General features: G+C 43.7%; 1 protein-coding gene across 24 annotated transcripts in view; it reads right to left on the bottom strand.

The window, feature by feature from the left end:
• Window positions 1-23,042, bottom strand: part of LOC102940233 (ABI family member 3 binding protein) — a 377,733-nt gene that overhangs the window by 31,275 nt on the left and 323,416 nt on the right. For all 24 annotated transcript variants that reach the window (XM_043538550.1, XM_043538551.1, XM_043538552.1 and 21 more), the window contains 5 exons: window positions 20,252-20,362; window positions 14,434-14,565; window positions 12,984-13,052; window positions 8,645-8,857; window positions 4,546-4,654 (listed from right to left, as the gene is read on the bottom strand). In XM_043538550.1, the coding sequence (XP_043394485.1) occupies window positions 4,546-4,654; window positions 8,645-8,857; window positions 12,984-13,052; window positions 14,434-14,565; window positions 20,252-20,362 (634 nt within the window). The remainder of the gene's footprint in view (window positions 1-4,545; window positions 4,655-8,644; window positions 8,858-12,983; window positions 13,053-14,433; window positions 14,566-20,251; window positions 20,363-23,042) is intronic.

Raw genomic sequence — 23,042 nt, 5'->3', positions numbered from 1 at the left:
ATTGTTCTAAATGAGTGGGTCACGGACCTAGCTAATTACTCCTTAGTGCCAATAACTTGTAGTAGTTTTGAGAAAGTACAACTCACCAAACACTGCCCATTATGATTTGTACTTTCAGGTTATTTGCACTTTTACCAGTCTTCTAGTTATTTTTCCCTTATGCTGAAATTCTGCAAACATTATTTTTGACAGTTCTCCAGGTGCAGAGGCCAAGGCACTAATCATCTTGGGAAAAGTTTTTAAATGACCAGTGACAAGTGCCAATTGTCAGGCATGTGTGACGATTAGAAAATGGAACAGACACAACACGTCTGTGTCTTGGGCAAACACGTAGCATTTCCAACAAAATGGAATAATATAAGAACATCAGCACATTTCATGCAGGCTGCTGAGCAGCTGACAGTGCCATGCATTCATTTAAAGGGTGTGCCTTTTACGCAGTAAAACAGGTTTCAAACAGAACATTATGCTCTCATTTCATTGAGTCTGGATGCTTTGGAGTAGTCTGAATTCACACCAAACAAAAAAGCTGAGGTACAGATTACAAGGCAAGCAAAAGATGCTGTAGTTTGGACTGAAGTCCTTGCACCAATCATTGGGTGAATTAAGTAACTATAAACTCCTCGGTTATGAATTAAGTTATAGTTGTTTCTGAAGTTTATTTTGCCAGGCATGTCTAGAGGAGAAAATAGCCAGCATTATTCCTATGAGTCAAAGCAAACAGATGCTTTATACCATGATCTTCAAGGCTTCAGTCTCTCAATAAAAGGCCCTGTTTACTTTACAAGAAGAGCGTGCTAGCAACCACTAGGTTTAAACATGGTAGTCTGCAAGGTACCCCAACCAATGAGGACAGATTTTTGTTTCTTTTAAGAACCATCCAAATCAAATCATGCTGTACATTAAGATCCCACTCTACACAAAGCTAAACTGCCCACCTGAAGGAAGTCCATATTATGGCTTTATGGTAAAGTTAAAATACAATTCTTCAAAAAAAACCCTTCCCAGTGTGAAATGGTCAGGGAAACCATGTTGCAACTGTGTTCAAATATAGTTGTCATAGAGTGGATGGACTATACATGTTTTATTTTAGCTCCTTCCAACAGAAAAAGGATGGACGGGATTCCTTTAACAGTCCATTATCACTATTCCTTAACTGACCAGATTTTTGGTTCAGTGACGCAAAGCAGTTCCTCAGCTTCTGTCCCTCTCTACCCGGACAAACCCTGCTGCAATGTACAGAGTTCTTAGACCTTGGTGACTTGAGGAATGAGAGATTAGGAGTTGACCAGCCCTGCATCTTGACCACCAAGATGGTCCCAAAATATGATTTTATAGGTGATCTAGAGGGGAAATTTCAGTGCAGTGCATGGAGATTGTTACAACACACATTTCTAAGGCACTCCTCACAACAGTACCATGCAACAATACGGCTCCACTAGTATTAATGAAGACCCAAGGCTACATCCTTGTTCACTGCGAGGAAAACATACTCTTTGGTGAATTTTAGCAGATGAGCTTAAAAACCTAAAACACGTTCGCAGAGAATTTTAGTGCTCACAAACCGGGTGAATTTGGCATCTCGGGTCAAACCGTTCAATTTCATCCATAGAATGGAAAAGGCAGAGACAGTGACAGCACAAGCTTCCACACAGTGCTAGAAAGACTAAAAAAGCACAAGGCAGTCTGTTCATGCAAACAAACTCATTGTCTTCTCACATCCCCATCTCTGTGCATCATTGCCTGCCATTCCCTGTGCATGAAATATCCTTCACGTCTCAGTTCACCAGCCCACTCCTCTCCTTCCTTGCAGATCCCTCTTAAACGCTCACTTCTTCCACAATGCCCACAAGAAGCGAACAGCTCTCCTCAGAAAGAATTATTAGAAGTTACTCTTCCTGTTGGACTTCCTAGTGAATTTATTATTATTTATTTATGTTCATTACAGTAACACTTAAGAGACGCCAACCCAGAATGGGGCCCTATTGTGCTAGGTATGCTAATAGGAGACAGTTTCTGCCCTAAAGAGTGTACACAACCTAAACAGAAAAGATAGAGGAGAGTGGGAGGGGAAACAAAGGCACAGAGAAATGAAAAGTCACATAACAGATCAATGGCAGAGCTAGTAATAGAACCCAGGGTCACCAAGCTCCCAGTCCAGTGCCTTTTTCTTTTTCTTCAAGACTGTAGGTATTCTGGAGCAAGGGCTTCCTTCATGTTGTATTTTGTACAGCCCCAGGCACTTGACAAATACCAATAATGTTATGCTGTATACTTTGCTAGAGGAAAATATGAATATTAATGGTATGTTTTTCCTGTTCAGTCACAGCAGACGTACTGAAGATCACCATTTGAAGGAACAAGGAAACTGCTTTATTACTAAGGTACTATTTAATAGCCAGTGACATGCAGGACTAAATGGCTGCTGTTGGGTCTGGAATTCTGATCTAATCCTACTACTGACATAAATTATCATGACTAAAATGGTTGTAAAGGATCTCAGATGGAAGGAGTTTGGTTACGTGAGCTGCAATAATGATAGAAAAATCTTCACTTAATTTGTTACAGGTGGGAGTCTGCGTTGCCTTATGTATGCTGACAAATATAATACTTTTGTATTAGCATTTACCATGGGAAAAACCTGACTCTCAGCTTCTGGCAGAGATTTATCAGAATTTACTACTTGTATTTTGGCTGCAATGAAAACACATTCTCTCTTTTACCCTTGACATTGCTTCTAAGGCCCGGTCTACACTACCACTGTAAATCAATCTAAGTTATGTTAGTTAAGTTACGTAAGCAAAGTAACTTACGTCAACATACCTTAGATCGACTTACCGCGGTGTCCACACTATGCTATGTCGACGGGAGATGCTCTCCCGGCAAAATAGCTTCTGCCTCTCGGTGAGGTGGATTACAGATGTTGATGGGAGAGTGCTCTCCCATCAATTTAGTGTGTCTTCACCAGACCCGCTAAATCGATGCATCGATTGCAGCTGTGCCGATTTAGCCACGTAGTGTAGACATGGCCTAAGTCTATTCACTTTGAAGACAGATACCCTGAGGCACACTGAGCATGATGCGATTATTCCTCAATATTGAAAATATTCATGCTCCATTCAACTTCAAAATATTTGGATGTTAATTCTTGAATTCTCCCCCCAGACATGAATATTGGATCATTAGCTATGTTTTAATATTGGTATAACAAATTCACATCTGTACACATTTATGTAATTATACACGTATCAAAATAATCTGCCACTCAAACTACAATTATTCATTTAAAAAGGAAGTCACATATGCAGTTTTTGGTGAGATACTCCCACTGGAAATTTTAGTCTCACCCTCTAGATCAGGGGTGGGTAAACCAAGGCCCATGGGCCGGGTCCGGCCCATCAGCCGTTTTAATCCGGCCCTCAAGCTCCCGGTGGGGAGCGGGGTCTGGGCCTTGCCCCGCTCTGGCCAGGGAGCAGGATTGGGGGCCGCTCCATGCTGCTCCTGGAAGCAGCGGCATGGCCCCACTTCAGCTCCTATGTGTAGGGGCAGCCAGGTGGCTCCGCTCTGCACGCTGCCCCCACCCCAAGCACAGCCCCTGCAGCTTCCAATGGCCAGGAACCGCGGCCAATGGGAGCTGCAGGGGCAGTGCCTGTGGACGGGGCAGTGTGCAGAGCTGCCTGGCCACACCTCCGTGTAGCAGCTGAAGAAGGAACATGCCGCTGCTTCTGGGAGCTGCTTGAGGTAAGTGCTGCCCGGAGCCTGCACCCCGAGCCTCCCCCCACACCCCAATCCCCTGCCCCAGCCCTGATCCCCCTCCTGCCCTCTGAACCCCGTGGTCCCAGCCTGCAGCACCCTCTTACACCCCAAACTCCTCATCCCCAGCCCCACCCCAGAGCCTGCATCCCCTGCTGGAGTCCTCACCCCCCCCACAGACCCGCCCCAGCCCGGAGCCCCCTCTTGCATCCTGAACTCCTCATTTCTGGCCCCACCCCAGAGTCCACACCCCCAACCAGAGCCCTCACCCCCTCCCACACGTCAACCCCAATTTTGTGAGCATTCATGGCCCACCATACAATTTCTATTCTCAGATGTGGCCCTTGGGCCAAAAAGTTTGCCCACCCCTGCTCTAGATTCTTGAAACCTGAATTCTATAGGATGGTTAAAAATATGGAAATGTTAGCACATTATTAAAGTCCAGTACTCATGTTTCTACAAAATATAATTCATTTTTTTCTATTAAATTCTACAGGATTTTTTTTCCCATAAGAGGCAGTAGACCTTTAAAAACTAAACTGTGGATCTTTTTGCCAGGACACCGAATATGTCACCTTTGCACTATACCGAGCTCGTGGAGTCTGGACCATCTGCAACATCCTTGCCATGAGATTACTTTCTGTGTTAATTACATTTTAAAAAAAGTCTGCTTCCCATCAGAATTAGAACACACTCACTTTGTTCTTATATTTGTATCTTCTTCTTAAACTAGGATATGACTGACAGTCTAAATTAGCTGGATGAATTTGAAAAGTTTTCTTACTGCATTACCTTGTGTTAGGTTTTAGATTTTCCACTGTAGAGTGGGTTTGATTTGTAGTTAGAATGGACGTCCCCTTTCCATTAGGTGCTCCATTTTCAGTTGATACAACCTCATACTCTGAAAAGTTAAAAAAAACAGAAATTTTCCCTTTAATAAAAGCTCTAATTCCTCTATATTTTTCATTCCTCTCTTTTTTCTTGTCTGATTTCCTCCTTTGTGTGGATTTTCCATATTATCTTCTTATAGATCATAATGGTATCCCATATGAACTATTCTTTGTTTATAACCTGAGCTGATTAAAAAAGACAGTTACTCACCTTCTTGTAACTGTTGTTCTTCAAGAGGTGTTGTTCACGTCCATTCCAATTAGGTGAGTGCACAGTGTGTACGGTCATCATAACCTTTTCCCCTTAGCAGCTCCCGTTGGGTCGGCCAGGGAGCCCCCTGGAGTGGCACTCTCTTGGTGCTCAATATATGACCCTGCCGACCCTACCCCCCTTGGGTTCCTTCTTGCCGGCTACTCTGACAGAAGGGAAGGAGGGTGGTATTGGAATGGACATGAACAACACATCTCGAAGAACAACAGTTACAAAAGGTAAGTAACCATCTTTTCTTCTTTGAGTGATTGTTCACGTCGATTCTAATTAGGTGACTCCCAAGCTCTCCCACGGGGGGGTGGGTTCGGAGTTAAGGAATCACTGACTGGAGCACCACTATAGTGAGAGCTGCATCGTCTATAGCACGCTGTGTGATGGCATAGTGGGTGGCAAAGGTATGCACCAAGGACCAGGTCACCACTCTGCAGATCTCTTAGATGGGCACCTGGGCCAGGAAAGCGGTGGAAGAGGCCTGGGCTCTTGTCGAGTGGCCTGTTATAGCCGGGGCTGGGACCTTGGCAAGGTCATAGCAGGTCCGGATACAGTCCGTAATCCAGAAAGAGATGCGCTGTGCGGAGACCGGAAGTCAAACAGCTGGTTTGACTTCCTGAGAGGCTTTGTGCGCTCAGTGTAAAACACTAGCACCCTCTGCACATCTAATGAGTGAAACCTCTGCTCCTGTGTGTTGACATGTGGCTTGGGGTATAAAACAGGCAGAAAAACATCCTGGCTGAGGTGGAATTGGGATACCACCTTGGGAAGGAAAGCTGGGTGTGGTCTGAGCTGTACCTTATCCTTGTGGAAGATTGTGTGTGTGTGTGTGTGTGTGTGTTGGGGGGGGGGGGGGGTTGGTGATTAATGCTTTTAGCTCCGACACCCTCCTGGCCATGTGATGGCAACCAGAAAGGCTACCTTCCACAAGAGATACAGAAGGGAACATGTAGTGAGCAGCTCAAATGGGGCTCCCATCAGCCTAGCTAGGACCTGATTGAGGTCCCAAGTCAGTTCTGGTGGGCAAAAGTGCGGGTATAGCCATTCCATGCCCTTAAAGAAACTGCCCACCATAGGACTGGCAAAGACTGAACACCCTAACTCTCCGGGGTGGAACGCTGAGATGGCCGCGAAGTGCACCCTGACAAATGATCCAGCCAGGCCTAGCTGCTTCAGGTGCAGTAGATAGTCCAGGATGAATGGTATAGATGTGGAGAAATTCGACTGCGGTTACACCAGCATGAGAACCGTTTCCATTTGGCTAGATAGGTGGCCCTGGTGGAAGGTTTCCTGCTACCAAGGAGTACCTCCCTCACCGATTCCATGCACTGGAGCACCCTTGCATTTAAACATGAAGTTTCCAGGCCATGAGATGGAGGCACTGGAGGTCTGGATGAAGTAGGCGGCCGTGGTCCTGTGTAATCAGATGGGGAAGGAGCAGTAGCGCGGGGGAGGAGTGGGGGGCCCTCTCTGACAGCTCCAGAAGTGTTGTGTACCAATGTTGGCGTGGCCACACTGTAGCAAGCAGAATTACCTATGCCATGTCCCTGTGGATATTCAGGAGAACCTTGTGGACGAGTGGTATCAGAGGGAAGGCATACAGTAGATGGTTCCCACAGTGCATTATGAACGTATCCGAGACTGATCCCGGGCTGTGCTTGTGGAAGGAGCAAAATACTGGACGCTTCCTGTTGCTCCTGGTGGCGAATAGGTCTACCTGGGGAAACCCCCACCTTTGGAAGATGGAGTGGATGACGTCCATCCGGATAGAACACTCGTGACTGCAGAACAACCTGCTGAGGTAGTCCGCAAGCTTGTTGCATGCTCCCAGGAGATAGGACGCCACCAGGTGAATGGAGTAGGCTATACAAAACTCCCACAGGTGGAGAGCCTCCTGACAAAGAGGGGAGGAGTGGGCTCTGCCCTGCTTGTTTATGTAAAACATGGCAGTGGTGTTGTCGGTCAGCCTGCCACGCACTGACCTTGCAATATGGTATGGAAGGTCTGGCAGGCTAGTCTCACCGCTCTGAGTTCCTTCATATTGATGTAGAGCAGGATCGTGGTTGCAACCACATGCCCTGAGTCTGTCGGTCTCCTAGGTGTACCCTCAACCAAGGACATGTCCGTTACTAAGGTCATGGATGGTTGAGAGGTGGTGAATGGGACTCCTTCGCAGACCATGCGAGGGTCCAACCACCATCCTACCGTGTCTAGGACTCGTGACGGTACTGTTACTACTGAGTCTAGACTGTCTCGACCCGGGTGATAAACTGAAGCGAGCCACACCTGGCATGCCTCATGACATAGCTGCATGCCGCCAGGTGTCCCAAGAGGCTGAGGCATGTCCTTGCGGTGGTGGGAGCGTATTGTCTGAGCATCTGAATGACGTGTGACAGTGTTTGGAATCTGGGCTCTGGCAGGATGGCTTTTGCCTGAACCGAGTCTAGCACCGCCTCAATGAATTCTATTTGTTGGGTGGGTGACAGCGTCCAGTGCCGGGGAACAGTTCCTGTGTTCCGGTGCCAGGCAACAGAGGGCGATCACGACCGGTGCTGAAGACCCCGAGCATTGCATTCCATGTGTCTTACTATCTTGTACTGGGACCGGTGCCGGGGGTGAAGTAGATAGTGAACGGTGCCCGTCTGCTGAGGAAGAGGGCCTCATCTTTGCCGGTATGCCTCTACATGGCACTCGTCTAGGCGGTGCCGGGGGCTTGTCTCTAACAGCAAGGGGCTGAGGTGCAGTACTTTCTATGAGCTCCCTTGCCGCCTCGAAAGTATCTGGGGTGGAGAGGGGTTCCTCTTTCCCAAACACCAGACTGCAGACTATTTTATACCATTACATGTGTTCCTCTTGAAAGAAAAGACTGAATTTGCCTCTAGTTATACAGATCTGTAAAATGGGTATGACTAAGGGTCCACAGTAGACTTGTGAGTACATCAAGGCTAAGGGAGTCCTTCACTTAGCAATAATGACAATATGCAAGATCATCCATTAGACTAATGAAATACATTGTGTTTTTTATGGGAAGATGAACATGAATGCTAAGTTATCCTCACTATTTTTTAAATCTAAAAACCTGACTTGGGTTTCAGATTTCCAAAGGAAAGATGTAACTATTTTAGGGCCTGATGATCCTACAAGTATCTACTCTGGGGTGTGATGCTTATTACTGCGAGTAGAAGCCCATCGACTTTATTGGTTAGTCGTAAGGCTTTGCTTGATCAGGTCCTTAGCATTACAAACTCCATGTCTGTATTATTGCTGTAAAATGCTATGCACACCTACAATACTGTGCTATACATAAGTGTTAAATAATAATGTTAAATAACTTGCTTTTCCCTTTTATTGTCAAACAGCTGAATCACCAATATTAGATCCTACCTGACTGTAGAGAATCCACTTACCTACAGTGCACCGAGGAGGCAGAAATAAATAATGGGAAGACACATATTGTATAGGCCTGATTCTACATTGTCTTGCATCTTGTGTAGTCACTGACATCAGTACACAATGAGTGTGCAGAACTCCACAGTTCTGATTTGATAGCATTTTACACCCACCTTCTGCAATTGTCAACAGTTACACAAGATGCTAGGCAGTGAAGAGTCAGGCTCCCTTTGTCTAAATGATACTTTCATCTATGGACACAAAACAACAACAAACATTTAACTAAAGTAAAAATGAGCATACAGTGTTATATATTGAAGTAGTAGACGATAACTGAAATTAAACTGACCGGTAACGGTGTCATTTTCCGGTTTTGTCCAGTTCAGTACGACAAAGCTTGGACAACCCTCGACTGTCACCACAGTGAGGTTGGAAGGAGGATTTTGTGGAGGGCTAGTAACATCTTCCTTGTTGCTGCCTTCCTCTTCTGGGAAGTACTGGAGAGTGCTTGTAATAGAACATGGCTCGCTTACATTTTTTGGCACGTACTTGACGTGAGGGCCTAGGAGAAAAGCATCACCAGTTAGTGCTAGGTAGGACAGCAGAATGCAGATACACTTAAAACAAGGAAAAACTTATTTAAGTGCATGAAGTAGGAAATCCTGCTTGACAAATCATGTCCAAAGTCTAACACAAATGCCATTCTGTGATGGTCACATCTACACTTTGCACATTGTATTCGTGCGTATGTTTTAACTATTATTTTCCCATTTTTTGTAATTTATCTTCTCTAATGCCTACATGTGAGAGACAGAATAATAAATATCCCAACACCAACATGTTGGTGTGATTTTTGTACACCCTGAGCCTATGCTCATTTCACCCATCTCTCATTCGCACGAGTGACGATGGCAGTGGGCACTCAAAACTGCAGGGACAGTGTTACATAGGAGTCAACAGGGTGAAGGACACAGCTAAATATTCTGAGCAAGTGAATTAGTTTCTATCACAAACTGGGACAAGGACTGACTTTGATTTTTACAGTGCCTAGAAGAATGAAGCCCTGCTCCAACATGGATTTGTCAAGAATAAATCTTGCCACACCCAACTAACTTCCTTCTCTGACAGGGTTGCTGCTCTGGTGGATGGTGGGGGAAGAGGAGAAGCTGTAGACATGATACATCTTGATTTTAGTCAGGCTTTTGATGCAATCCCACATGACATTCTCATAAGAAAACTAGGGATATGTGGTCTAGATGAAAAACCTGGTTGAAAACCTGGTTGAAAAACCATATTCGAAGAGTAGCTAATAATGGTTTGTTATTAAACTGGGAGGTTGTGTCTAGTGGAGTCCTACAGGAGTCTATCCTGGGTTCGGTACTATTCAATATTTTCATCAATGACTTGGATAATGGAGTGGAGACTATGCTTATAAAATCTGCGGATGACACCAAGCTGGGAGGGGTTACAGGCACTTTGGAGGAAAGGATTAGAATTCAAAGCAATTTTGACAAATTGGAGAATTGCCCTGAACTCACCAAGAGGAAAGTCAATAAAGACAAGTCCCAGGTACTATACTTAGGAAGGAAAAATCAAATCAACAACTACAAAATGGGGACTAACTAGCTAGGCAATAGTACTGCCAAAAAGGATCTGTGGGTTATAGTGGATCACAAATTGAATATGAGCCAACAATGTGATGCAGCTCTGAAAAAGGCTAATACCATTTTGGGGTGTATTAACGGAAGTGTCATATGTAAGACATGGGAGATAACTGTCTTGTTCTATTTGGATCTGGTGATGCCTCAGCTGGAGTACTGTGTCCCGTTCTGGGCACCACATTTTAAGTATGGACAAATTGAAGCCCAGAAGAGAAATGATAAAAGGTTAAGAAAACCTGACCTCTGAGGAAAGTTAAAACTGGGCATGTTTAGTGTTGAGAAAAGAAGACTGAGTGGGGAGCTGATAAGAGACTTCAAATATGGCAAAGGATGTTACAAAGAAGACAGTGTCCAACTGTTCTTCATATCCCACTGAAGACGGAAGTAGCAGCAATTGGCTTAATCTGTAGCAAGGGAGACTGAAGTTAGATATTAGGAAAAACTTTCTTACTATGGAGGTTAGTTAAGCAGTGATATAAGTTACCAAGGGAAGTTGTAGACCCTCCAATTTTGGAGGTTTTTAAGAACAGGTGGGACAAACGCTTGTCAAGGATGGTAGGTTTACTGGGTCCTGCCTCAGTGTACTGGGTTGGATTTGATGACCTCTCAAAGTCCCTTCCAGCCCTATATTTTTATGGTACTATGATCTTGTTTGCAGCTTCCAGCTTCTACTATAATACATAATAATCATTGTCTCGTTTCCACAAAAAGGGTAACAAGTTTAATGCACGGCCTTGCATTCATTAACTGCCTGATCCTGCCATTTCTGAAGTGGAAATTTCCATTGATTTCAATGGTGCAAGATGGAGCCCTCAAACCATCCTTAAAAGGCAAGAGTTTTGCATTCTGTAGTGACATTATAAAAGAAGATTAATGAAGGTGATAAAGAGTATATTAGCCTTAAAATGGAAACCTTTATTAGGTCAGAGAGATAGAGTACTAATGTGGCCTTAATTGTACATGCAACAGTTTCTATGCATAGACAGGAAAGAGGCAGGATTAGTCTGGGAGAGTAAATTCTTCCTCTGAGGAGACGGGAACTATTACTGTAACTCTGCACTCCGATGCTTCAGGTTTCTTTTCAATGTTCGATAGTGCCTCTCTATTTGAAAGAAAATGCACAATTGGTTTAAAAGACAATTATTACAATGACTGGTATATTTTCTTCCCAGCATAGTTTTTATGATCAGGCACACTGGCAGTGGTGGGGATTATCTGTAAGAATGGGTTTGCCCTGTAATACTTGGTAGGGTGTGTAATCCATGGGGTAAAGCTTGCCTTGAGGCACAGTGGTAATAAATGGTAAAAGCCTGTATGGGTGGGCTTGCAAGGCATCTTAGGACATTCCATTATGATTTCAATAGAATATGAACAACAATGAGCAATTAGCACAATTGCTGGCAAGTGGTTTCTGGCAGATTTGTTTCCTGTCCTCCAGTTTAGGAACTGGATGGTGAGGTAGGAAGTACAGGGAAATTGAGACAAAATACAGTCACGAATACTTAGGTAGTCTACATTGAAGTCCTTTCATCTGCCACCAAAATGTAACTGAAAAAAAAAGCACTTAAAGTTTGGAAGCAGGAACTAAACTGGGTATTGTGATGGGTTGTGTACCACACACTGGTATGATAGGCGTTAACTGGAGTTAGTGAGCTCAATTAAGGTACTTTGCTGCATCTGGAGGGTAGGTCAGTCCCAGTTACTAGAACCCTGTGTGGATACAAATTTATACCCGTGGATGCGGATATCAATCGGTATCCGCGGAACCGCAGGGCTCTTCAGGAAACCGCAGCGGTGAAAGTAGAAGAACGTGGGGCCGCCGCTCCCAGGACCCAGCGCCCCGTGCCAACAGCTCCTCCAGCACAGCTGTACCGCCCCCAGCCCTGGGGGTGGGCACCAGGCTCACCGGCAGCTGTCCCTGGTCATGCTCTTGTGTTCAAGCGGTGTACACGGCCCCAGACAGGAAACGCAGACAGCTATGTGGAAGGGATGGGGGCAGGGCTGGGGCGGGGCTGTGGACGGGACAGCCGTGCCGGCGGAGCTGCCAGCGTGGGGTGCTGGCTCCTGGGAGTGGCGGCCCCATGTTCTGCTCCTTTCGCAGTTCCTGGGAGAGCCCTGAGGTTTCACAGATACCAATTTATATCCGCGGACAAAAATTTGTATCCACGCAGGGTTCTACCAAGTACTGACGGGGGAGGAGTCGGGGGTTAGTATAAAGACAGGAAGCTGTGGTAGAAAAGGGTTGCAGGAAAACAGTCAGGTACTCTGCAGTTATTCTCTGGTGGCTTGTCTACACTTAAGCGGTACAGCTTTGCCGCTGTAGTGTTCTGAGGTTAGACATGACCTATGCTGATGGGAGGGGTTCTCCTTCCAGCATTGGTCATCCACCTACAAATCCTATTGTAGACCTGGTCTGGGATCGGAGAGTGGAAAGAACCAGAAGAGGGCAGAATGGTGTTTAAGTTTCTACTTTTACTTTGGGATTTTGGTTAGGGGGATTCTGGCCCTGAAAGAAGGAGGAGCCCAGAGAGTTGCGGGGATGAAGGCCTGAGAAAGGAATAAGTCCAAGGAAAGAACAGCAAAGAGTCGGCCAAAAGAGTTGCTGCTGGTTACAGGGTCACTGAGCTAGAATATGGTGTAGTGGGACAGCCCAGGTTCCTTTACCAGCCACTGCTAAGCAAACATTAAGCAACAGAAGGGGAGAGGGATGATGGAAAGTCCTGAGAAAAGGGAGTGACAACCATGGGACCCAGAGTTGGGTCTGAATACCCGATATATTGCTCAACTGTTCTGTTACGGTAGAAGGGGTGGACTTAAATCATCACCCGGCTGAAGAGCCAAATCATGGGAAGAGATGGACCACCAGAGACCAGAGTGGCTATTGGCAAGGAATGCCAGACAGGGAGAGAACTGCTGCACCGTTGCTGGTCAGGAGGAGGCACGCTACTGATGAGTCCAACACTTCTACAGATATATATAGATAGGTAAATATATAATAACGAAGGATTGCAGCCATTACAGTCATACCTGTGTACCGTGGTTTGCCCAGAGAATCAGTCTCTGATGTAGGACTCGAGCTGAAGACAGTTGCATTAACTGGGGAAGACACAGTCACAATAAAATTCTCAGAAAAGCATCAAGTTGCAATATAAAAATGACAACACCTCATATTTCATCTGCCATTCTAAATGACCTCTCCATGGTGCATGCTTGCTGTCATTTTTGCTTTCTCCTAGTAGTCACCTGAATTTGGCTGTGATGGAAAATAAAAGCCTATCTTCTCGGCCAAAACCAGGATAATCATTACCCAAATGACTGAGCTCTTATTTTAGCTGCCTATTTTCATTTGTTTTTAAAGGTCTCCCCAACAAAGACAGTCACTTGTTTGTATCTAGTGGCTTATCATTACTGTAAAGAAGCATACCAAGTTAGGAGCAGAAATTACAACTTTCCAATAGGTTTCAGAGTAGCAGCCGTGTTAGTCAACTTTCCAATAGTGAACTCAGACTGTGATCTTCTAGCCATACCAAGTAACAATCCTGAAAACTCAATATCTGTTTTTGGGAACAGACCTTGATGGACAGCACACAATGTAAATTCACAGCATGCATTCTTATAAATCTAGCATCAAGCCTGCTTTTGCCAGCAGACTGGGTCATAGAGAGTTCACCAACATTGTTAAGAGCCTGGAACTTTTGTGTTACTACGGAGTGAGTGAAATAAGTAAACTGAACATCCTTTATGATAGTGCAGCCATGCCCGCATACACTGGGGTTGTATTTGGCCCAAGGATAGATTCAAAGCCAAACCCCAAAACACTCCTGAACTTTGGGGTCATTCAGAATCTGAATCCAGATCCAAATTTTGAAGCTTGCCCCTCATTTTACAATGTGCCAATCACAACTTTCTCAAACTCAGATGAGTTTAAAAAACAGATCTAGTTGCTTGGACCCATCTCATATTACTTCTTATAGGCAAGGGGGCTGGGTTATCAGAGTAACTAGGTGGATATATATAACACCACCACCACCGTGTAGATCACAGCTTGACATGAATGTGTGGGCACTACATACAGTGAAACTCTCAGAAAAGGAGGCTACATCTTGTGGTGCCTCAACACAATTCAGGTGGCCTATTAGTAAGTATCAAAAGTGTGTGAGGCACGTACAGACTTCTAAGAAGAGAAACGGTCTTATTCTGATCTCACAGAGATGCAAATCAGGAGCAAGTCAGTTGAATTCAATGGAGTTACATCCGTGCAGAAGTGGTGTAAGTGAAATCAGAATCAGAACCAGTCCAGGGGACCTTATATTACATAGATAACATAAACACAAGTGTTTGGGGGAAAGGATGCAACAGAAAATAAGTGATTGATACAATCAGGGGGCTGAATTGCATGGAACTTTAATACAGGAGCTCCCTTAACTTCAGATAAAAACAAACAAAGATAAAACAAAACTGCTCCTAACATGCTTACCATAGTCCTCTGGAGAAGCAGAAACTGTTGGCTTCTTTCTTGGCATTTCCATCTTCAGAGATATGGTTGGTCCAGTAGTTTTAGCTACAGTAGTCATGGAAGAAGGTGGAACTCGTGACTTCAAGGCAATTCCTATGTAGAAGAAGCGAGCTTGTTTTCTTTTGAACACAACTCAGATTTTTGACGACTGTTTAGTCAGAAAAAGAGTGGGATCATGTATTCAGGAGGGAAGCACCTATTTCCATTTTCAAGCATAGCTCCCCCCTCAGCACAGGTACACCATTTTCCAGTTGGACTCAAGAAAGACTGCACAAGTCCTGATTGCGGCTAAAACAATACAGTCTACACCATCAATATTAAAAAAAAATGCTAGGTCACTCAAATTTTGATTTCTGAGGGATTATAGGCAGATAAAAATGGAATACAGTTAGTTGAATATACTACAGGGAACAATCCTACACCAATTGGTAAAGGAAAAAATTACCCAATAAAACTTTGTTTCTCTCATCTACAATTCTCTGCTACTAGGTTAGCGGTGATGGTTTATGCCTATGACAAGGTACATGATGCAAGAGCTAAATTCAGTAACTGAGACTTGGACTCTTCCACTGTAATACTGTTTTTAAGTTCCTTTCACTGGTGGGCACGTTACCAAGTCCAGAGTATGAAAAAGGATTATGGATGTAAACAGAGACAGCCAGCAAGGGTTGTCCTAATTACAGCTGAAGTTACACAGCTGAACAATGGAACCCTAAAAAGTTTGTTACAGTATTTCCATAGGGCAGCTCTAAATCCATTCAAGAAAAATAGCATGACTTTCATTAGTTCTGTCCAACACTTTGTACAACCGATAGCACAATGGTCCCAGAAATTGGGTAGGATGGTTTTATTCTGGGCTGGACAGACCCTTTTTTATAGTAAGCAATATCCATCTTGAGAAGGCGTTGATGAGTAGTGCTATTATTCTCCATTGAAAATAAATGACTAAATTATTTGCCATTTTAAATCATATGATATTGTTTTTATTCTCTCCTGGTATCAACTAAATGATGAAGACAAGTATTTGAAGAGGTGGATGGTTTGCGGTAAAATATTTCTACAGTAGAACATCAGAGTTATGAACACCAGAATTATGAACTGACCAGTCAACCACACACCTCATTTCAAATTTCAAATCTGGATTAAGTCAATGTTCAGTTGTAAACTTTTGAAAGAACCACCATAACATTTTGTTCAGAGTTCCGAACAACCTCCATTTCCAAGGTGTTTGTAACTCTGAGGTTCTATTGTAGTTTGTTTTCAAAAAGTAAGTGGAAGTCCAAAACGACATTTGAAAAAGGTCAGATATTTTCTAACAAATATTGCATGGTGAATCTCAAAGAGTTCAAATACTATATAATTCAGGCCTGCTCCCTGCTCATCATGACACTAGAGATAGTCAATATTTTTCACACAAAACATTTTTTTGTTGATAAATGCAGATTTGCCAACATAGAAACATTTTGCAAATTCATATCAATTTTGCCAAATTTACAATAAAAATAAACAAATCCCCGAAAAAGAAACATTTCACTTTTTTTGGTTCAAAATTATTTCATTTCAAAACTTCCTATAATGTTATAAACACACTGTGACATTCTATACCTTGGGGGAGCAGCCTGGAGCCCCCATATTTCTCATTTTTATATAATCGTGATCTTACATATAAAGCATGCCTTGTAAGGTATAAGGGGAAAGGTTATGACTTACTGAATCTCTATCCATATATGTATATTATTAATGTATATGAAGTTATGAGAATTGTGTTGTATGGCTGTCACTAAAACATGCTGTAAGTTGGGGAATCAGCCAGATATTAGCTCCCCAGAGGCAAGAGCAAGGAAAGTAACCAACACCTGGGTGGGGTATCAATCAACCCATCAACAACTATTGTCCAGCAAGAGAGCTACAATGCAATGACTCACCTGTATGAGGCCACAGGGGGGAATTGTTCAACTTTGCCTGGAGACTAGGCAGTGCACCCAGACATGCTTGGACTTGTGCTCCCCAATCACATGGGACTGAGGTTATAAAACAGACACAGTGGCCACATGGTTTGCCTTTTCTCCTGCCCCTACCTATGCTGCAAGCAACAAAGACACTGAGAAGAAGACTGAAGACTCCAATTGAGGGGATTGGCCCAGATTTTAAGGGTGAAATCTGTATACTGTGGACTGCAATATCTAGTGGGGTGAGGAAAAACTGCTTAGTCTAGTTGTTGAGAGTTTACACTGCACGCTTATATTTTATTTCTTTTGGTAACTAACTCTGACTTTTTGCCTATCACTTAATATCACTTAAACAAATTTATTGACTCTAAAAGGTAGATTTTAACTGTTTATCTTTACCAGTGAGTTTGTATGAAGTGTGTGGCAAATCTGCTCAGGTTTTGCAAAGGCTGGTGTATATCCACTTTCCACTGATGAAGTGGTGAGCCAATTAGTAAATTTGCACTGCCCATCTTGAGCAGTGTAAGACGGTATATTCCCGAGGTACAGTGCTGGGAGCTGGGGGGATTCGGCTCTGATGCCTTTCTCTGTGGGATTCATGAGTGGCTCTGGGAGCATTCATGCAATCTAGCTGGGTGTGGAGTCTCCACATGTGGTTGTGCTGAGCGATAACAGCACCTGGAGGGGTTTGCTGCTGGTCACTAGCAAGGCTTTGTGAGAGACAGCCCAGGCTGGAGAGAGTTAAGGGGGCAAAGCAGTCCCACAGTCCCAGGCTGCCCCCCAAGGATCCCATCACACGCACATTAAAAAATGCTCTAAATAGAAACCTAACTCTTCATTCAACTCAAAACAAAATGCACTTTGACTTTTCGATTTGCCAAAAATGAAATAAAAAATTTTCAATTTGATCTGAAACACAATTCATTTTTTATTTTTCTGAATTGCAAAATATCTGTTATTTGCCCAGCTCTGTATGATACACAAGAACATCACTTCCAAACGGACAGTGGCTTTGGTCAGACGTAAGGACAGAAATGGAAATTCCCTTAAGGCTTTCATTCTTGCCATCAAATTTCAGGATGTTTATAGAAATCTCTTACTTCCTTTTTGGATATTTTGAATGGCTGAGCAATAACTTCTCCTGTAATACTCAGCTTGTATATAAAATGTTACTAATAAGAATTTCCAATGGTGGTACAAGAAAGAACTATGGGACAAAATTATGAAAGGGAAAATCAATGCACATTATATCAGGAGGCAAAAGTTTCCGGATTGTGCGATTAATTAAGGCTGTGGAATAGTCTCTCAAGAGAATTGGTGGAAGCTTCATGATTTGGAACATTTAAAACTAAACTGGACAAAACATTAGGAAATGTATGATAGAAGAAAATCCTGGCCCTGAGAGATGGACTGGATGAGCTAATCGGTTTATTCTATCTTTAACGTCCAGGATTCTATGATAGTTACTAGCTAACATGTAAATTGGCCTTTAAGTTGTGGGAAAAGAGGATGAAAATATGAAACGCTGGTAAATGTATCAGAGATTTAATGAATTAGAGATTTAACAAAGAAAAGTGCAAATGTGGAGTAACTCTTGGACATCAAAGAAGTCTCTCCAGATTTACACTAGTGCATTGGTGCCCAAACTTTTCCTGTCATGCCCCCCCTTTTCCAGCAATGGAATCTATCTGCACGCTCCTCCATTACTGCACAATCAAGGCTTCCTCAACAGAGGAGCTTGGGCTGAAGGCAGAGCTGGGGATGGGGGAAGAGCTGGGGCTGGAGGCGGAGCTGGTTTGGGGGCAGAGAGGGAATGAGGGCAGAGCTGGGCTGGGAGTGGAGCATGGGGTGGACTGGAGCTGCGTATGGGGACGGAGCTGGGTTCGGGGCAGAGTGGGGCTGGGTGGCACTCCCTCCCTGCGCCCCTTGTGGGGGCTGACCAGGGCCCCACCATGCTGTCCATAAACGTTCCTTTGTGCTGCCCCAGGAAGGCGCACCCGACAGTTTGGGGACCACTGCACTAGTGTAACAATGAGCAGAACCTGGACCCAATTCATCCCTGTTCTGAGTCTATTAAATCAATGGAATCACACCAAGGATGAAACTGCTCCAACATGTTCCAATTACAACATACATTTAAAATATATATTAATCAACTAACAGCATTAACTCACACCTGGAACTACTACTGTGTCAAGGGGGAAAATAGGCCCGCAGCATTTCATGTGCATTTGTTCTTCTGTGTGGTAAGAGGAGAAACGGGTAATGCAATAATTTGACGCAATACCAACATTTCAATACTGGAGACCTGGGGCAAACTGGTTAATGTCTCAACAAAGTGAGTTCCTCTACTGAATATAGTGCCCATTGCACAATAGCTTGCACAATTGGCAATCTCTACCTCAGAACTAACATCAGAAGCCAAAATTGAGGTGAATTAGAAGATCTGACTGAGATACATTTGCATCACATTTGCCTGCCTCTAGTCAGACCTAGCAGCAGCCTTTCACACTCATGAATAGTTACATCCACCTAAAAAGTAATATGCATGTATCAATACATCAGACCCTGGAAATAACAATGAAGGCAATATAGCTTGAGCCATTCTTAATTTATTTCTTTTATTTGTAAACCAGTGACCTCTTACAATCATAACCCAGGTTTTCATTTAACACAATTTTGCAGTAAGTCACAAAATCATAGAACTAAATCTAATGTTGTCTGTAGTAATGGATTTTATTTCAATAAATATCACACTTTTAGAAAATGCAAATATTTGTGGTATATGCTACAGTTTAACATAAGTATTTCTGCAGTTTGGTCTAAACAGAATTAGAGAATTTGCAATACAGTTATTGAATGCAGGCTCAAGATTGTCTAATAATGTATAGTATTAGTATTCTTTTAGAATAATAAATCATGAAGTATAGTTTTGTTTGGAAGTATTTATATGCAGTTGAGTAACTATCTTCATATTTTGTCTGACTTTTATATTTTATTGTGGGTATGGGAAAATACTATATAAACATAGGAATACTGGAATCACAGAAGTATTAACCATACTAGGACAGATAATCAGTCTTATGGGTCTGATTTCCTGCCTCCAGTAGTAGTAGTAAATAACTGAGCTGCAATTTTCAAAGCAGAGCAGAGGATTTAGCCACATACTTGCCATTAATGTTCAATAGAAGATGTGTGGTTAAATCCACTGAACTGCTTTGCAAATCTCAACCCTGATTATTTATGGGTTGAATTCCCCTGAAAATTCTGTAATGCTGCATATGTTGGACACCATTTTTCCCTTCCTGATTCTTACAGATTCTTACAGATAGTCAGTTAGATATATCCTGAGGCGTGATATTTGATTACTTCTATCTGAGGCATGCATGTGATAACTGTAAATGCTATGATTGGTCATAAAATTATCTACTGTAATTCTTTTAAAAGGAAATATTGACTTAACTTGCATCACTCCATTATGCTTTCAGCTGCCCCAGTAGGACTGATTATACTGAAATCTGGTTAGAGAAGGACCTGGACTTATGTGTGAAGGCAAAAGAGCATTAGACATGTTCATCTTAGGAGGGAGCTTAGGTGCAAGTCACATTCAGCCTGTGCTTCATCAGGTCCATCCTTTGTGTGCACAAAACAGATATCCAAGGAAATTCAAGTGGGAACCTTGCAGAACTTGTGTTAGCTAACAAAAAAGGACCTGATCCTGTGAAGTTCTGACTGCGCTCAATTCCCATGGATATCAACAGGGGTTAAGGCTATTCAGCACATCACAGCAACCAAAAGCATTAAAACTGAAAATGAAAAGGCTGAAATACCTGCACTCCCCGGTTTACCAGTCACTGTGCTTGGAGGCAATGGTTTTCTTCGCACCTGTGTGGGCTTAGCAGGAGCTAAGGGAGGACGCCGACGGTCAGGTACTGTAGCTACTGTATAAATGTTACAAGACACTACTGTTAGCTGTTTAACCACAAACCATGTAATCAGAAAGAGAAACAGGGCTTACAGCTTTATTTTGACTTCTCAAACAAAATTTTAGGGCATGTGCTTCAGCACTCAGAACAGCAGAAACACAGAAAGGGAGATCCTGAAAGAAGTTATGTATTGACCTTAAATTCTCTGCAGGAAAAGTGCATGCCTGCAGGATTAAACCAAGCCTTCATCAAAGCAAGGCGGCCAAGACAGTCCATTTGAACCTCTCTTTTCTTTGACAGGTTACACATATGCTTCAGAGATTCATTTAGTGTACACAGTTACTTTTGTAAGAAGAACATTCTTGCAGGCACACCTGGATATTTTTTCTTCCAAAGGATAACCACCACCTGAGAACATTTGGAATTCTGCAAATTAAGTGTCCTATTCCCAAATCTCATCAATGTTGTATTTTTTTACTACCTTGCAACTCTGCTCATTACAAAGCTGGCATCACCCAAAATACTAAAGGATTATTTTATTTTTAACAAATTTTAAGGAAGATTTACATAGTTTAGCTATGGAACAGGTACAGCATGGGCAGTGCAAACTTCCCTAAACTGAATGGCAAATATGGCTCAATTTTGATCTGGACAGACCACCTACAGGGGTTAACAGGTTGGACAGTCTGCCTGTCTCATTCAGCCCTTGGCTCTTCCCCTACGGCTACTGACAAGAGTGTCAATTGAAGGGGTAGTTTGTACAATAGAACCTCTGACTTATGAACACCTTGGGAAGGGAGGTTGTTTGTAACTCTGAAATGTTCATAACTCTGATCAAAACATTATGGTTGTTCTTTCAAAAGTTTACAACTGAACATTGACTTAATACAGATTTGAAACTTTACTATGCAGAAGAAAAATGCTGCTTTCCCTTTATTTATTTATAGTAGTTTACTTTCAACACGGTACTGTACTATATTTGCGGAGGTATTTTTTTGTCTCTGCTGCTGCCTGATTGCATACTTCCAACCAAATAAGGTATATGCAGAATTTATGTCCCCCACAGATTTCTTTGCTTTCCTGCAGAAAAATGACTTTCTGACAGGGAAGCAAAGGGAAGCCACAAGAGCAGTCATACAGCAGTATGTTTCAGGTGCCCAGGGCAGCCGGCAGAGAGGTAAATCACTGTGGGGCAGGGGGCGGGACTGGGGAAGACCCGGCTGGTGGCTCCTACCCTACGCCAGGCTCAGCTGCTAGTCCTGATGAGGTTGGGGGGGGACGGGATTGCCTCTTCCTCTGCACGGCATCTAAGGCCGTGTCAGACCTACCCCCAGATTTCTCCCCCAGCTGTAGGAAGTTCTGCAAACTCTCTCCTCCATCCTGCACTTCCTGCCCCCCTTGCTCCTCAGCTGCAGGGGGAGAGATCACTGTACAGGGAGCTGCTCCCCCATCTACCCAACCCCTGTGCATCCAGACCTCCTCATACCCAGGCCCTCCCGCCGAGTCTCACATCTCTGACTGCACCCAGAACGCCCCCCCCAACAAGCCCCACTCCCCCTGCACCTGGACCACCCCAACAAGCCACCTGCACCCGGATCCCCGTCCTATCGAGCCCCAACCAGCTGCACATGGTCCCCACCCCATTGAGCCCCGCTCCCCCAGCATCTGGAACCCCCCCCCCCCCAGACCCCCCTGCCGAGCTCTGTTCCCCCCCGCCCCAGACCCCCCTTGCTGAGCCCCAGCCACCCCGGACCTCCCTGCAGAATCCCATTACCATTGTACCAGAACCCCCAACAAACCCCTGTGCATCCAGATCCCACACTGAACTGCCCACACCCAGATTGCCCTCCACACTTGGATCCTGCATTGCTGAGCCTGCCTGTTCACACCTGGTGCACCTGGCATGGAGAGGCAGGGCCCTGGGGTGTTTCTGGGTCAGACCCAGTCCTTGCGCTGTGTCAGGGTTGGGTGCAGCCTCACCGAGTCCATATCCTGAGTGGGAGCTGCACAGTGATCTCCCACCTCTGTGCAGCCAGTGGCCTGTGCTCCCCCATGCCATGCTGGAATCTCCACATTTATTTGACAAATAACATTTGCAGAATTTTAAAATTGTGCCAGAATTTTTAATTTTTTTGGTGCAGAATGCCTCAGGGGTAAAAATGTATAGCCCCATGCATAGTCTTAAAAAAAATATGCAATCCTAAGGGGGAAGAAATTGCTATGTGTGTAAACTACTGTTTAAATTTGCAGTGACATATCAATTTTTTAAAAATAATAAAATAACCAATAGCTGATTCAGTTTCTTCAACTACAGCTGGTGACAATTTCATACAAAATACTGGCTGGTTTTACTTATCAGAACGGCAAAACTGCTTCAACAGAGAGCCTAACCAGTTATGCTGATCAACCAGATGTTACCACCTCTGAACTGATAATACTAATACACATCATTCCTACAGGAAAAGCTATCTCAATACCCAGTGAGAAGAATGCATTTTTCAGACATTTATAGTACACTGTATGAGTTTTGAAGAGGTGTCTTAGAAAAAGATAATGTAAGTATGAATCACAACTGACCAATACCTTGGAAAACAGGAGAAATCAAATCTAAGTAGAGAGACTTTTCTTCTATTATCCATGTTTAAACTAAGGTTGTCGATTAATTGCAGTTAACTCACGTGTTTAACTCAAAAAA

This window comes from Chelonia mydas, chromosome 1 (assembly GCF_015237465.2).
Source record: "Chelonia mydas isolate rCheMyd1 chromosome 1, rCheMyd1.pri.v2, whole genome shotgun sequence".
NCBI lineage: Eukaryota > Metazoa > Chordata > Testudines > Cheloniidae > Chelonia > Chelonia mydas.
This window is presented reverse-complemented; position numbering and strand designations above follow the sequence as displayed.